The sequence below is a fragment of the Eretmochelys imbricata genome, chromosome 3, assembly GCF_965152235.1.
Source record: "Eretmochelys imbricata isolate rEreImb1 chromosome 3, rEreImb1.hap1, whole genome shotgun sequence".
NCBI classification, from domain to species: domain Eukaryota; kingdom Metazoa; phylum Chordata; order Testudines; family Cheloniidae; genus Eretmochelys; species Eretmochelys imbricata.
In genome coordinates this window covers 47576947-47590724 of record NC_135574.1, presented here as the reverse complement: position 1 = coordinate 47590724, position 13778 = coordinate 47576947, and the positions used below count along the sequence as shown (strand labels likewise).

At 41.0% G+C, this 13778-nt stretch overlaps 1 protein-coding gene across 1 annotated transcript in view; it reads left to right on the top strand.

Annotated features, from left to right (window-relative positions):
• LOC144262006 (uncharacterized) overlaps window positions 1-13778 on the top strand; it is a 139624-nt gene that overhangs the window by 18699 nt on the left and 107147 nt on the right. Inside the window, exons 6-9 of the mRNA XM_077811593.1 lie at window positions 5586-5663; window positions 7380-7388; window positions 9616-9699; window positions 13258-13320. Coding sequence (XP_077667719.1) covers window positions 5586-5663; window positions 7380-7388; window positions 9616-9699; window positions 13258-13320 — 234 coding nt within the window. The remainder of the gene's footprint in view (window positions 1-5585; window positions 5664-7379; window positions 7389-9615; window positions 9700-13257; window positions 13321-13778) is intronic.

The window sequence follows — 13778 nt, the reverse complement described above, 5'->3', positions numbered from 1 at the left end:
AATTTCTTGGTTACATCCAGCCACAACCTCTCTAGCAGGGCTGGACGTGGTTGTTTCCCAGGTTTCCCAAGGGTCTAGATTTAAGGGGGTACTCAGTAACTAAGTCCACCATAAAATAGGGAAAGGCTGTTCTATCACCAATACTCTTTTTCCTGATCCATGAGATACCTTTGCCTCACATCAATCTGCATATGCTCCTGTTATGGAATAATGCTTGGGGTTGGCTGGAATGGAGCAGGTCTAGGCTGGAGTTGTGACTATGTCCTCTTCTTTTTCTGGCATCGCTTAGACAGATGACTGTCGATCCAGATGCATGATTCAATATGAGTTCAGAATTGTGGGGGGTTCGACCTGGGCCAATTAATCTTTTACATTGTCATTCAGACTCTGGTGGAAATGGGAGATCTCCATGACCCTCTCCATGCCGTGTTGGCAACCAGATGCTGAAAGTGAGCAGCATATGCCGAGAGGCTAATGGCCTTGTCTGAAAAACTGCAAGGCGGATTCAGTAGTGCGATTTAGATTGTCGATAGTTACCTAAAAGCCGTGGATGAACTCATCAAAATTAGTCAGCATTGGGCCCATCTGCTCCAGAAGCAGTGATTCTCAATCTAGGGTTTCACCAGTCAATAAATGGTTGATAAACCCAACTTTGGTCTGGTCATCAGGATACATTGTGGGACACATCCAGAACAAAAGGTGGCACTGGTTAAGAAAACCGTGGAACGTCTGGCGATTCCCATCAAATCTTTCTGGCAGTGGAACCTTTGGGCCGTGTTTCAGAAGGACCATAGCTGGTAGTACTGGAGATACTGGGATTTGTGAGCAGAGAGAGGCATTCTCCAGTTGCATCTCGGCAAGTTGATCCTGAAGATGGTGGACCAACCATGCCAGGCAACCAGCCATGGCTTGAGCAGCAACAGGGGCAGGCTGTCAGCACTGCTGGGAGTATCCCCAAAAGCTGGTGTGACAGGGTCAGGCCAGATGGCTACAGGAGAGTGATAGAAGGTAGATACATTAGCCCCAGATTAAGCTGGTCCCTTTTCCCTGGGTAAGGGATAGCTCAGTGGTTTGAGCATTGGTCTGCTAAACCCAGGGTTGAGTTCAATCCTTGAGGGGTCCATTTAGGGATCTGGGGCAAAAATTGGGGATTGGTCCTGCTTTGAGCAGGGGGTTGGACTAGATGACCTCTTGAGGTCCCTTCCAACCCTGATATTCTATAATTCTATGATAACAGGGGCAGTTTCAGAATAATCAGGAACTAGCTGGAACCAATTAAGACAGGTAGGCTATTTAGGACACCTGGAGCCAATTAAGAAGCTACTAGAATCAATTAAGACAGGCTGGCTAATCAGGGCACCTGGTTTAAAAAGGACCTCACTTCAGTTAGTGAGGAGCATGCAGGGAATGGGAAGTGAGAGGACGTGCTGCTGGAGGACTGAGGAGTACAAACACTATCTGGCATAAGGAGGAAGGTCCTGTGGTGAGGATGAAGAAGATGCTGGGGGAGACCATGGGGAAGTAGCCCAGGGAGTCGTAGCTCTCACATAGCTGTTACAGTAGATGTTGTGGACAGCTGCTGTCCACAGGGCCTTGGATTGGAATCTGAAGTAGAGGTTGGCCTGGGTTCCCCCCCGCTTCCTCCCCCAGACTCCCTGACTGACACAGGAGGAGTTGACCTGGTCTGTGAGACACACCAGAGGGGAAGGTCTAATTTGGAAAGGGATCTGGCCTGTCCCACCTTGTGGGTCGGGGACAATAGAGACTGCAGAGATTGTTTTCCTTTCCCTCTTGCTGGCTAGCGATAAGATTAGATGAGTGAATGGCAGGTTTGTGTCACTAACAAAAGGAGCCAAACTGAGGACTGCCGTGAACTTCTGAGGTGACCAAATCCACCAGAAAGTGCAGGATCCACCAAGGCAGAGGAGGAACTTTGTCACACTGGGAGTATCCCCAGAAGGTAGCCATGTTGAGCAGAATGGGGTGGCTCAGGCTCGGAACACTCAAGGTATGTATTGCAGTTAAAAACCCACGGCTGGCCTGTGTCAGCTGACTTGGGCTTGCGGGGTTTGGGCTGCGGGGCTATGAAATTGCAGTGTAGATGTTCAGGCTTGGATTGGAGCCCAGGTGCTGGGACCCAGTGAGGGAGAAGTGTCCCAATGCCTGGCCTCCAGCCTGAGCCCGAATGTCTACACTGCAGTATTATAGCCCCACAGCCCAAGTCAGCAGACATGGGCCAGTTGCATGTGTTTTATTGCAGTGTAGAGAAACCCTCAGGCTCAGAGATGACTAATCAGACTCAGAACACTCATCACACTTTGCTTGCTGTCCCCACTTGCATTTCCCCTGTATACAAACTTAAAGCTCAGCTGTTGCTTGGCACCCATTTGTTTGTGAACATTTTAGTCTCCATTCAAATTGGGTGTGTTCCAATCCCAGTCTTGCATAAACTGACACGGTGGAGAATTTGGATTGTCTTAAAACCTATTGAATGAGAGGTGGGCAATGGCAGTACATTGGGACCCAGTGCAGAAAAGGGACCTTGGCTTTATTGCTAAAAGCTTTTCTGCCAACCTTACAGTGATGCCAAATGCCATAAATATCATGGGACAGCCCTGACATGCCTGCCTACTTTCCAGCTATGATCTCACAAATGTAGCTGGGCTGCAAGTAGGGAGTAGGGTTTTCCTAACAACCATCTAGGCTTCCACAATTCTGGTTCTGGTCCATGACTGGGACTCGTAACTGCCATGGCAATGCAAATAATAATAATTAATAATAAACTTGATAGCTGTGCCCTTCCTCATGCTGAGAAGACCAACTGACGGAAGGGGAAGGTGGTTGCTAGTTGAAACAGCTGAGATGTTAAATTAGTGTAATGATGTAGTGTTGACCTTCAAAATTGGGAACCATTTATCTAAAGAAAGGGTGCCTGATCTCTTCTTCATACTTTCACATAATTTCCACTAATGTCAGAGGAATTATTTGTGCGTATTGAGGAGAGAATAAAAGTTGCAAGCAGCTACTGTCCCATCATTGGGTTACAGGAAGCATAAAGCACATAATATATGAAATTCTGTCGCTGCTGTGCTGCCTTTATCATGCTTGCAACTTGTCAGTGTTGTGTTCTAGTCTGCCAAAATAAAATATGGAAAAGCCTGTAAGTATTTTTGATCTATTTAAGGAACATAAAACACCTTTTTTCAATAGCTATGTGCTACCACAAAAAAGTAAGCAAAATTTCAGCTTTATAAGTAATTGCTGGCAATAAAACTACAGCACATAAAGCGTTCCAGATGTTTGCTAAATAAATTAAATCCAGTTGTTAATTTCTTATGATTTCTTGATTTATAACTGTGTGGTACAAGACATTACAATTAGACTGAGAATAATAGCGGCAACTCTGGGAAATATTGAGTTATTTACATTTAGATTAATTTTTTTGGTTTCTTTGAAAGATATATTTTCTTTTGTTTTCTCTCAGCTGTTTATATTAAAAGATGTAACAAGTTAAACAGTCAGACTTTTTAAAGATATATTACGTTTTTCATCATCCGGGTGCTTGAACATGCACAGAGATTAAAGCAGAATGTTACAGGGTTCCCACTCACTGCTAGTGTGCCTCCTTGCGTCTAGATCTGGGAACGTAGCTCTTGCTGCATGGGTACCCCCTTGCTGCTCATTGCTCACACTGCAACAGTCTCTCTTGTGATAACTCTGCCTTCTGGCCAGGTTCCCATTTAGTCCATCCCTTTAAGGATTACAAAGTCCTGGAAGACATCTATCCAAATGCCATCACTGGAAAGGTGTTCAGCCCCTCCTTGGGCTCTGTGCTACTATTGCACTGGCTGGCAGGGGAATCCAGGCCCATCCGCTACACCAGGTTCCAGCCCAGGGACACTATAACCAGCAATCCAGGTCCTCAATCCCTGCTCCTGTCGCTGTTTCCCTGGGCTTCTTTTGACAAAACCTCCCTGTCTTCTGTTTCCTGGTTCTGGGTTTCCACTGGAGCTTACTCTATTCCCCATGACTACTTCACCCCTCCTAGCCTCTTGCCAGACTCCTTACTCCAGGACAGGCTCAGAGTCCTTACTCTCCTCCTGTACTTCCTCCTTGTCCCTGGTGACCTCCCTCATCCCAGGGAGTTATGGAAGACTCTTTCCCCTGCAGCCCCATTCTACTCTCAGTTTCTTGGCTTTGTGTTGGCCCAGCCCTTTCATAGGTGGCTTTATAGTGCTGGTTCAGCAGGGCTTCACTTTCACTTCACCATGGCCCTCCTTCTGTGAAGTGACACCAGCTGACCTAATTGGCCTCTCGAGCCCTAATTAACCCTATTGAGGCTGGTGTGGCGCCACACCCCATCACAAATAAATTGTCTGGTTTTTAGACCTTCAGTAGTTCTCTGTCTGGGTATCCTGCATTTTACTTATTTTCAAGAATGCTTGAGACCTCTTTTTTATAATCTCTTAAACCAATTTTAGGCAACTGCATGATCTGTCTGTGAGTCAGTGTTCCCAATGAGATTTTGTTCGTGCTGTAAAATGGTTTTCTCTAAGAAAGACTGGATTGTGTTGCAGATTTCTTGTAGAATCTCAGACATTTATTTTTACTGGAATTAGAGATGGAAGAGATATACAAGGTCATCTAATCCATCCTTCTTGACAAATCAGCATTATTCCCTACATTACATTTGTATAGCCGTGTGCAATCTAGTTTTTAAAATAGCTTCAGGAATGGGGTTTCAACCACTTTCTTAAGAAGGCTGTTCCTTCGTTAATAAATGTCACTGCCAGGAAATATTGCCTGAAATTAAGAAAAGATTTAGGAATGTGGAATTGTGTGAGACCCACTGCCTGAGATATTTAAAAGTAGCCTGGAAGAAGCACTAGAAAATATATAGTAGGAACAATTTTGCGCTGCCAGAAAGATGGTCTTTATGACGTAAATGTTTTTTGTTTTCCATCAGCAATTACTGAGATTCTATTTCTCAACATCATGACACATCTTGTTCTACAGTAATAGTCAGTTTGGTGGAACATTACTATATTAAAATCTATTATGAAAGACTAGAAGCTCCCGTTAAATGGTGCCTCTACTGAAAGAAGCCTATTGGATCTGAATCAGAAGTATGGGAAGGGAGGCTGATTTCACAATAATCTAGATATTACGGATACTGGTACTGTACAGAGATAGAATAAAGGAAAGATTTACCATAAACAATTTAGTATATTGTACTGTGCATTCCTCATCCACGGCCAAAGATTGGGGCCAGTGATTTCTACTGTTTTGAAAATAAATGAGATTGTTTTTTCCATAAGTAGTCCTGTTGCTTTTACCCATGAAATGTCAAAGTAATGCACTCATTAGTCAGTGGGAGCAGTGAGGCTAAAATGCTATTATCACTAACTACATTCTGTCGTTGTCTGACAACCTTACGTGACTTCAAATGGGTTTAAAGATTTTTTGTTTGTTTATATTATCAACTAAGACCATTTAAGGGAGACTGTATTTTAAATTCATTGATGTAATCTCAAATGATTAACATTTAATTTCTCCCGAACAATGTATTTGGCTTTGAATTATAGTTTGATGTCCAGAAACTAAGAATCTACTGTGACCCAGAACAAAACAACCGAGAAACGGCTTGTGAAATCCCGGGATTTGTGAGTATGATTGATGAACTTTCAAGGATTGTTTGACATTTTATCCAAATAACTTAATACAGGGGCTATCTTAATAATGAGCTCTTAAAGTAAACATTCCTGCATTTATTCAACTACTGTAAACAAATTCCTTCTGAAATTTGAGGAACTAATTCTATAATGTTCAAACAGGTAACAGCTACATGTCTGTCATCTAGCAACCTAGTTTTAGAACAAACATATTTTACAAGACTTTTGTATTTTCCTAGAAAGACATCCTTAAAGAGGTCTTAAAATATTATTACTTACCAGAAGGTGCAAATGGGAAATCAGTACAAAATTAACTCTAAATCTTGTGTGACAAATGCTTTGAGATACTAAGTGCCTTGATTCTATTGATGTAAGATCTATCTACTTTAAGTGCAAAGTATTTTTATTACTATACTCATCAGTAAATCCCCTAATCTCTAAAATCTATTATCTGTTCAACAGAACTATGTTTCTAGCTTTTTAAATTAGAATTTCCTGTCAAAAGTATCCCCATTGAAGTTGGTGGCAAAATTCCAATTGACTTCAATAAGGCCTGGATTTCATCCAATGTGTTTTGGATGAGACAAAACTGAAGTCCTAATCAGTTCATGTCCAGGTTCATGGAGCTGAAGAGTGACCTAAAAGTGGCCCTGTCCTTACTTGCTTTGTTGGAGTTCATTCTATATTGAAATGTTAGTTGTTCGTAGAATGGTGCAGGGAAGTCTAAACCACAGGGGGCCAAATGTTGTAAAGAGTTCAGCTCCTATTTCAGAACCTAACTAACAGCTTGATTTACAGAACTGTGCAGTGTCTAGCAGCTGCCACTGTGACACTTATGGTCAGTTTTTTGAAAGAGTCAACTCCTACTTAGACACCAAATAAGTAGTTACGTTTTCAAAAGAGCTCAGCTTATTGGATACTGAGCTGTTTGGCAAGCCTGGCCATAGCCACTGATAGATTTTAAAGAGCTATACATCCAGCTCTTTTTTAGGTTCTTAAATGGGAGCTGAGCTTCAAAGCCTACAATAAATTTAAACTTACTGGATATAATTCTCTCTATAAAGCTTTGTCAACTTGATTGCAGGATTGCATCATCTTGATATTTATAAATTGGTAATGGGATTCAGAAAATCAACAAATGCAAACCCACTACATTCTGCATGATCAAATCCAGACAAAAAGATCCCTTTTTGCCAGTTTGGTTTCACTTGTTTTTGTCATAAATGAAATTTATATATCACTGTGAAAATCTGAAGGTGCAGTGACATGTCAGAGGGTGCATAGCACTGTGGCGATAGCACTTTGGATTCTGGTTGTGTCAGAGTTTGTAAGCTAAACGTGGTTTTGCTTGGTCAGCACTTGCATGAGGATCCTACTAAAGGTAATAGTGTGGTAATTCATTCCTGATGTGCTAGGAGATTTCAGAATGTATCATTCTGTGCTATTACAGATACCAGAAACCTCACTGCAATTATACAACCCATGGGCTAGTGTGTGGCTGCGTCCTACACAGGCCAAAGGGAGGGAAGGGAAAATAAGTCAATCCTCTTTACACCCTTGCATGGCCACACAGGATTTACCCAGATCTTGAGTTAGGAGATAAAGAGGGCAGGGACTTGACACCTGCTATTTGGGAACTGGTTATAAGCAATTATATTTTCCTTTACAAATATTGTGACATTCTTAAACTGTTTCTTTTCATTTCAGAATGGAGAGGTAAGCTCAATCATAAACCACTCAAACTCAATTTAAGGTAGTATTTACTTTTTTATAAACTCAGTATTATGCCATCAGCTGGTAATGTGTAGATGGTTTCGAGAGATGGAAAGTGGTTTGCAAAAAACTAAAAGCAATGGAATTCAGTTAATCAAAACTGTATCGTCAATGGGCAAACATTTTCAATTTGGGTGTCTAAAGTAAAACATCTAGTTCTAAATCCACATGTGGGCACTGGAATAAGTGGCCTGATTTTTGGAGGTTCTGAGAACTAGTGGCTCCTATTGGCTTCAGTTCAATTCCAGTTGTTTTTGACACAAACTAGACTTTTATATTTCATAAGTGAAAACTATCAATTTCACTCTGAGAGAATATTCTACTAGGAGCCCTCTACTAGGAACCTTTAAAAGTCCGTGTTGTACAACACCTTACAGATTAAGGTGCAATATATTATTTGGAATATGTAATAATAAATGCTAAATACAATACAAAACCTACGCTTGCATAGCTCAGAATGCAAACCCCACATCCTCAATGTTGGGAGGGAGCTTTGTCTGGACTGGCAGAAGAAAGCGTATTGGCTCCCTTTTCCCCCTCCCTCAGGGGCTGGGAAGAGGCTAGCCAGGAGGAGAGGGAAAGGCATAGCCTGATCGGGGGCTGGGTTTGACCTCCAGCTTGAGCCCCCTCTCATGGCCAAGCAGCTCAGGGACCTGTTAGGGGTAATTCAGGTTCAAATTGTTATGATACAGCAGGTGGCAGGCATCCACTACAAGTACTTATCCCATAGGGGGTTCAGTTCTCTCATAAACTGGGGTTGGAAGTGGGCTTAGGGGAAGGAATCCCTTAAAGATCTAGGGAATGGGAATTGGACTCCTAATATCTGGTACAGTGAGGAGGCAACCGCTTCTCCCCAGCTCCTTAACCTTCATGCAAGGGGAGGGTGGTGAGGTCCCAGCAATGGGCAGAAACCAACTGTGGAGGGGTCATGGCTGATGGCAGCGCTCCACCAGGTTGAAATGGTTAAGGAAGAATCATGATGTGCATTGTACGTGTTTTTGCCAGATAGTTCCCAGATATGTTAAGTCAATAAAGTTGTGGTCTAATTAAACCACATCCCTTGCATCACGTCTTTCTTCCTATGTGTATGGGACAATCTAAATCTTCAGGTTTTATGTAACATCGTTTGAGCATTTACTCTATGGGAAGCCAGATATGTTGTGTATTTTTTGTAATGAATTTGTTTTTTGTGTAAGGAATAATGGGCCTATTTTTCACTCAACTGAAACTAATTTTAAATGTTGTAAATCAACTTACTTCTTTGGGGTTACTTCTGATTTTTATTCGTAGACATCAGGGGAGACTCAGGCCCCAGTATTTTTGGGTAAAAAGTATGTTTTATAAGTCAGGGGGTATTTTCCGCAACCCTTATTGCATGCACCCATGAGTACTTGTGTGCACTAGTGTAGTCACCACAGTTCATAGATCACAAAATCTGGTCAATGTGATGCATATTTTGAACGTTGATTACTGAAAATACTCTGAAGATCACTATGAGATTGTTCTTAAATTTTATGAGAATGTAGATATAAATAGTCTTGTCTATAAATGGAAAAGGGAAAAAATATCAGCAGAGATGTCTGGAATGAAGCCATCACTATTTCATAACATAAACTTGGCTGATCTTCAGCATCAGATATCTGAGCAATTATTAGATGTTCCAGATGAAGTACTTTGATGTATCATAAATGAAAGCCACAGTGGTGACATGTAAAATTATTTAACGGATCTTTTATTAATCTCTAATGATTCATGTAACTGGTGATTGGGATCTTTCTGAATGATTTAAAAATGGAAAAGAGACTTCATTCATTAACTAATTTATTCCCACAGAATAATTTGACCAGCTCTATTTGTAGCTGTAATTTCTTCAAAAAAGAACACACTTTAACTACAGTAGAAATCTGTTTTTTTTTCTGAATGGTCTAAGAGCTATCAGAGTTTTGGAGAGGTGGAACAAAAATTCATGGCTGCAAAGTTGCTCAGGGACATGACTGGTATACATTTAGGCAGGAGTTCTGATTAAACAAATGTTAAATAACTCAGAGCTGTGCTATATATGAAATAAAAATAAAGTCAGTCCTATATTTTGTCATGTTAATGCAGTTAATTGTAATATATTGATTTATGGTTTTCCATGTATGTTGATGATCATTTTTATTTTTGATAGTGTATGAATGGCCCTAGCGATGTAGGCTCAACGCCTGCTCCTTGTATATGTCCTCCAGGAAAACAAGGGCCTCCAGGCCCAAAAGTGAGTAGGGTTTTCTTTAATTTTCTTATTTTTAAAATCTATTTTTCAGTGGTGCTTTTACCTTCTATGTTATAAGGTCGTTGTGTACGGAAGAAGCCACACTGAGCCTAATTCTGCTCCCATTGAAGGCAATGGGAGTTGCTGTTAGTTGCCAACTTGCAAGATCAGACTCTGACAGATGCAGTTAATTAGCTACTGGTTCCATAACTCCTGATAAGCTAAATGTCATTTAAATTTTTTAAGAAAATTAGACGTTCATTTACATTCAAATTTCATAGTTACTCTCCAGTAAATAACTTCACCCCCCTTACGATCATTGTCTAATAATGAAATCCTAACATGGTTGACATGGAAAAATCTGATCCTGGAGAAATGACAATTTCTCAACTTTTCTTAATTTGCAATTCATATTTAAAAATCTACTGGGGGCTGCTTTGGGTTTATGTTGACCTTTATAGCCTCTGAGCAGTGGTGAAGCAGTGGTGAAGTGCATGTTGCATCAACCACTAGTGGCTGGTCCACACTGAAGAGAACAGCTATCAGTTACTCCATTACCTCAAGTGTATGGGCATTTCAGCTGATGATCCATTTCAGGAGTTATTATAGTTTCACGTGATAGAATTTCTTGTTTTTTTCTTTGCATTTTTAAATAAAACCTAGGGAAGTACTTACAAGAACAGTAAAGCACTCAAAAGTTAGGAAATGACAGAATTAGGTGGCCCAGGCAATCTTAATTAGGCCCCCTAGTGGATACGCAAGCTTGAATTGCATGACCATGTACTATATCGGGGGGAGGGATAGCTCAGTGGTTTGAGCATTGGCCTGCTAAACCCAGGGTTGTGAGTTCAATCCTTGAGGGGGCCATTTAGGGATTTGTGGCATAAATTGGGGATTGGTCCTGCTTTGAGCAGGGGGTTGGACTAGATGACCTCCTGAGGTCCCTTCCAATCCTGATATTCTATGATTTGTTCTAGCAGGAACCCTGCTTCATTCAGTGCACAACTGGATAGCGCATGAGGCGGAGGACTGCAAGAAGAGAAAGGAATTTTGCATTAGGACCCAGTATAATGAGGTCCTAATTAGGTCCTAGTACAGTGTGATTTTGTTCCTGGCTGTGTCACAGATTTCCCATGTCATGCTGGACAAGATTATCCTAACATCTGGACACAAGGAAGCTGAATTAAGATTGCACAGGCAACTTTAATTATAGCTAGAGCCCTACCAAATTCATGGTCTATTTTGGTCAATTTCACAGTTATAGGATGTTAAAAATTGTAATTTTCATGATTTCAGCTTTTTAAATCTGAAATTTCGCAGTGTTATAATTGTAGGGGTCCTGACCCAAAAAGGAGTTTGGGGGGGGGGGAGGGGTTGCAAGGTTATTGTAGGGGGTGCTTGCGGTACGGATACCCTTACTTTTGCGCTGCTGCTGGCAGTAGCACGGCCTTCAGAGCTGAGCAGCTGGAGAGCAGCGTCTGCTGTCCAAGAGCCCAGCTCTGAAGGCAGAGCCGCTGCCAGCAGCAGCACAGAAGGATGGCATGGTGTGGTATTGCTACCCTTACTTCCGCGCTACTGCCTGCAGAGCTGGGCCCTCAGTTAGCAGTCACCACTCTCCGGCTGCCCAATTCTGAAGGCAGCAGCGCAGAATTAAGGGTGGCATGGTATGGTATTGTCCCTTACTTCTGCGCTGCTGCTGGCGGGGTGCTGCCTTCTGAACTGTATGCCTGGCCAACAGCCACTGCTCTCCAGCCACCCAGCTCTGAAGTCAGCACAGAAGTAAGGGTGGCAATACCATGACCCCCTAAAATAATCTTGAGATTCCCGCCCCCTGCAACTCCCTTTTGGGTTAGGACCACCAGTTTGAGAAAGCTAGTGTCCCCTGTGAAATCTGTATAGTATAGGGTAAAAGCACACAAAGGACCAGATTTCATGGGGAGAGACCAGATTTCACTGTCCGCGATGGCTGTGAATTTGATAGGGCCCTAATTATAGCATGTCCTAACTTTTGAGTGCTGGACTTTACCACCTTAACATTATTTTAATATTGTTTTTTATTTGTAATCTGAATATGCAGTAGTACCAATAATTAGTGGCTTGTTATTTAAGACACTTTTTGCAACCCTCTAAATTTTTATATGGCTGTTTCTAAATCCAGTTGTTTTCAATCCATTGTCTATTATGTTACCTAATAACATTAGATGCTCTTTACAAAAAAGCAATTTTATTTTTGGTGGTATAACCACTAAGACCAAAATTAGTCATTTAAATCCGCCTTAGGCACCTAAATGAAAGTGGCCTAATTTTCGAAGGAGCTGATGATCTGGAATTCCCAGTGGAGTCTGTTACCCTTAGTTCAGCACCTCTCAGTGTTGGACCACTTTTACTTAGGTCCCTAAATGTAGATTTAGTTGACTAACTTCAGAATCTCAGTTCTGAAATATTTTTCAAAGGTGTACTTACATACTGTGACTTTGTATAAATGACATTATTGTGGGGTTCTATATTCTTTGTCACTGAATTCAATATTAAACTTGCTCAATTTACATGTTGTCAAATGACTTCTCGCATTTCCAGTTCAAACTAGGCTTTAAGACTCAATCTGTGATCTTCCTCTTCCTGTATCATCAGGAATTTACCTGGTAATTTTGCTGACAATGTGTGTGGCTGAACACAATCTGGTTTACTATTCCAGATCTGCATGTGCTATAGTAATAGTAAACTGTTGTTTGGAACCAAATCTTTGTCCTTTTTAAAGTCAATGGAAATTTTGCCATTGATGTTTGAGACAAAGGACCAGGATCAGATCCTTTGTTGGTAAATTAAACCGAGAGCGTTCAAATACAGTGAGCTAATATATTGAGTAAGAATATTTTTGGTGGTTTTGCTTTGTGATCATAAAGATGGTCTAGTTATCTTTGGGAAACTGCAGTTTTCTTTTGCTTTTTTTATGGGCCTGATCCAAACCGCATTGAAATAGTTGGAAAGACTCCCACTGACTTCTGTAGGCATTGGCTAAAGCTCTAAGAGGGGTTACAAAGGATAAGCACCTTGAGGCAGTAGCTGTTGATTAAAAGGTTTTAACCATGTCCATCTTGGCTGTTTCACTTTAATTAGAGCCAAATTCAATAAAAATCTGGCATCAGGATAATCCTTGGTAGAGACCTACAGACAGATGAAGTTTGGTTCAAGGTGGTATTGACTAACATATTTTATAGTTTTTTTATTTGTTTTTATTTCTACTGTTTTGTTTTTCATGTTCTATAACATCCTAAATATGGGATATTATGGGCTATCCTTAGGGCCCAATCTTCCAAGCCCTACATAAGAAGTCAGTGGGAGTTTTCCCATAGAGGGATTACAGGATCAAGCCCTTTGTATTATAGCAATTACTCTTCCAAAAAAATTATCTGGGCTTACAGCCAATGTTCTGTGGAACGATATTCCTTGAAGGCCCGAGTTCCTGAAGCTCAGAAATATGCTTGGATAAAAGTTACTTTCAACTAATTGTAAACTTCTCTTTCATATTTCTTTGTGCTCTAATGTATAACTTCTTTACAGGGAGACCCTGGACAACCTGGGAATCATGGTTATCCTGGACAGCCTGGTCCAGATGGTAAGCCTGTGAGTACTAAAAACTTAGTCCTATAAAGTACTGTAAATGCAAAACTAACGGTAAAGGAAAAAATCTTTAATATGTCGTGTTCTACAGCATTGTGAATTATAGGCTAAGATGCATCAGAATTTAACAATTCTATGAACATTTTGATTGTTAGATTAAAAGCCATCGAAATGATAGCATGAAACTAAAGACTTGCCTGAATGAAAACCCAGGATAGGAACATCCCTAAATTTGTGGGACATTTGAATCTGAAGTTCAAATCTTGAACTGATCTCTTCATGTGACATGCGTGGATACAATGGCTTAAAGCAACAACCCAATAAGGAGTTTACTTTTTTCTCAATGTCAATATGACCCTTATATTGTGCTCAAAAATGTTTAGGGTTTCTTGTGCAAGAGTATCCCAGAATTAGAATTAAAAATAGTACTCTGCTTTGGAATACAGATGACTGAAAAATAC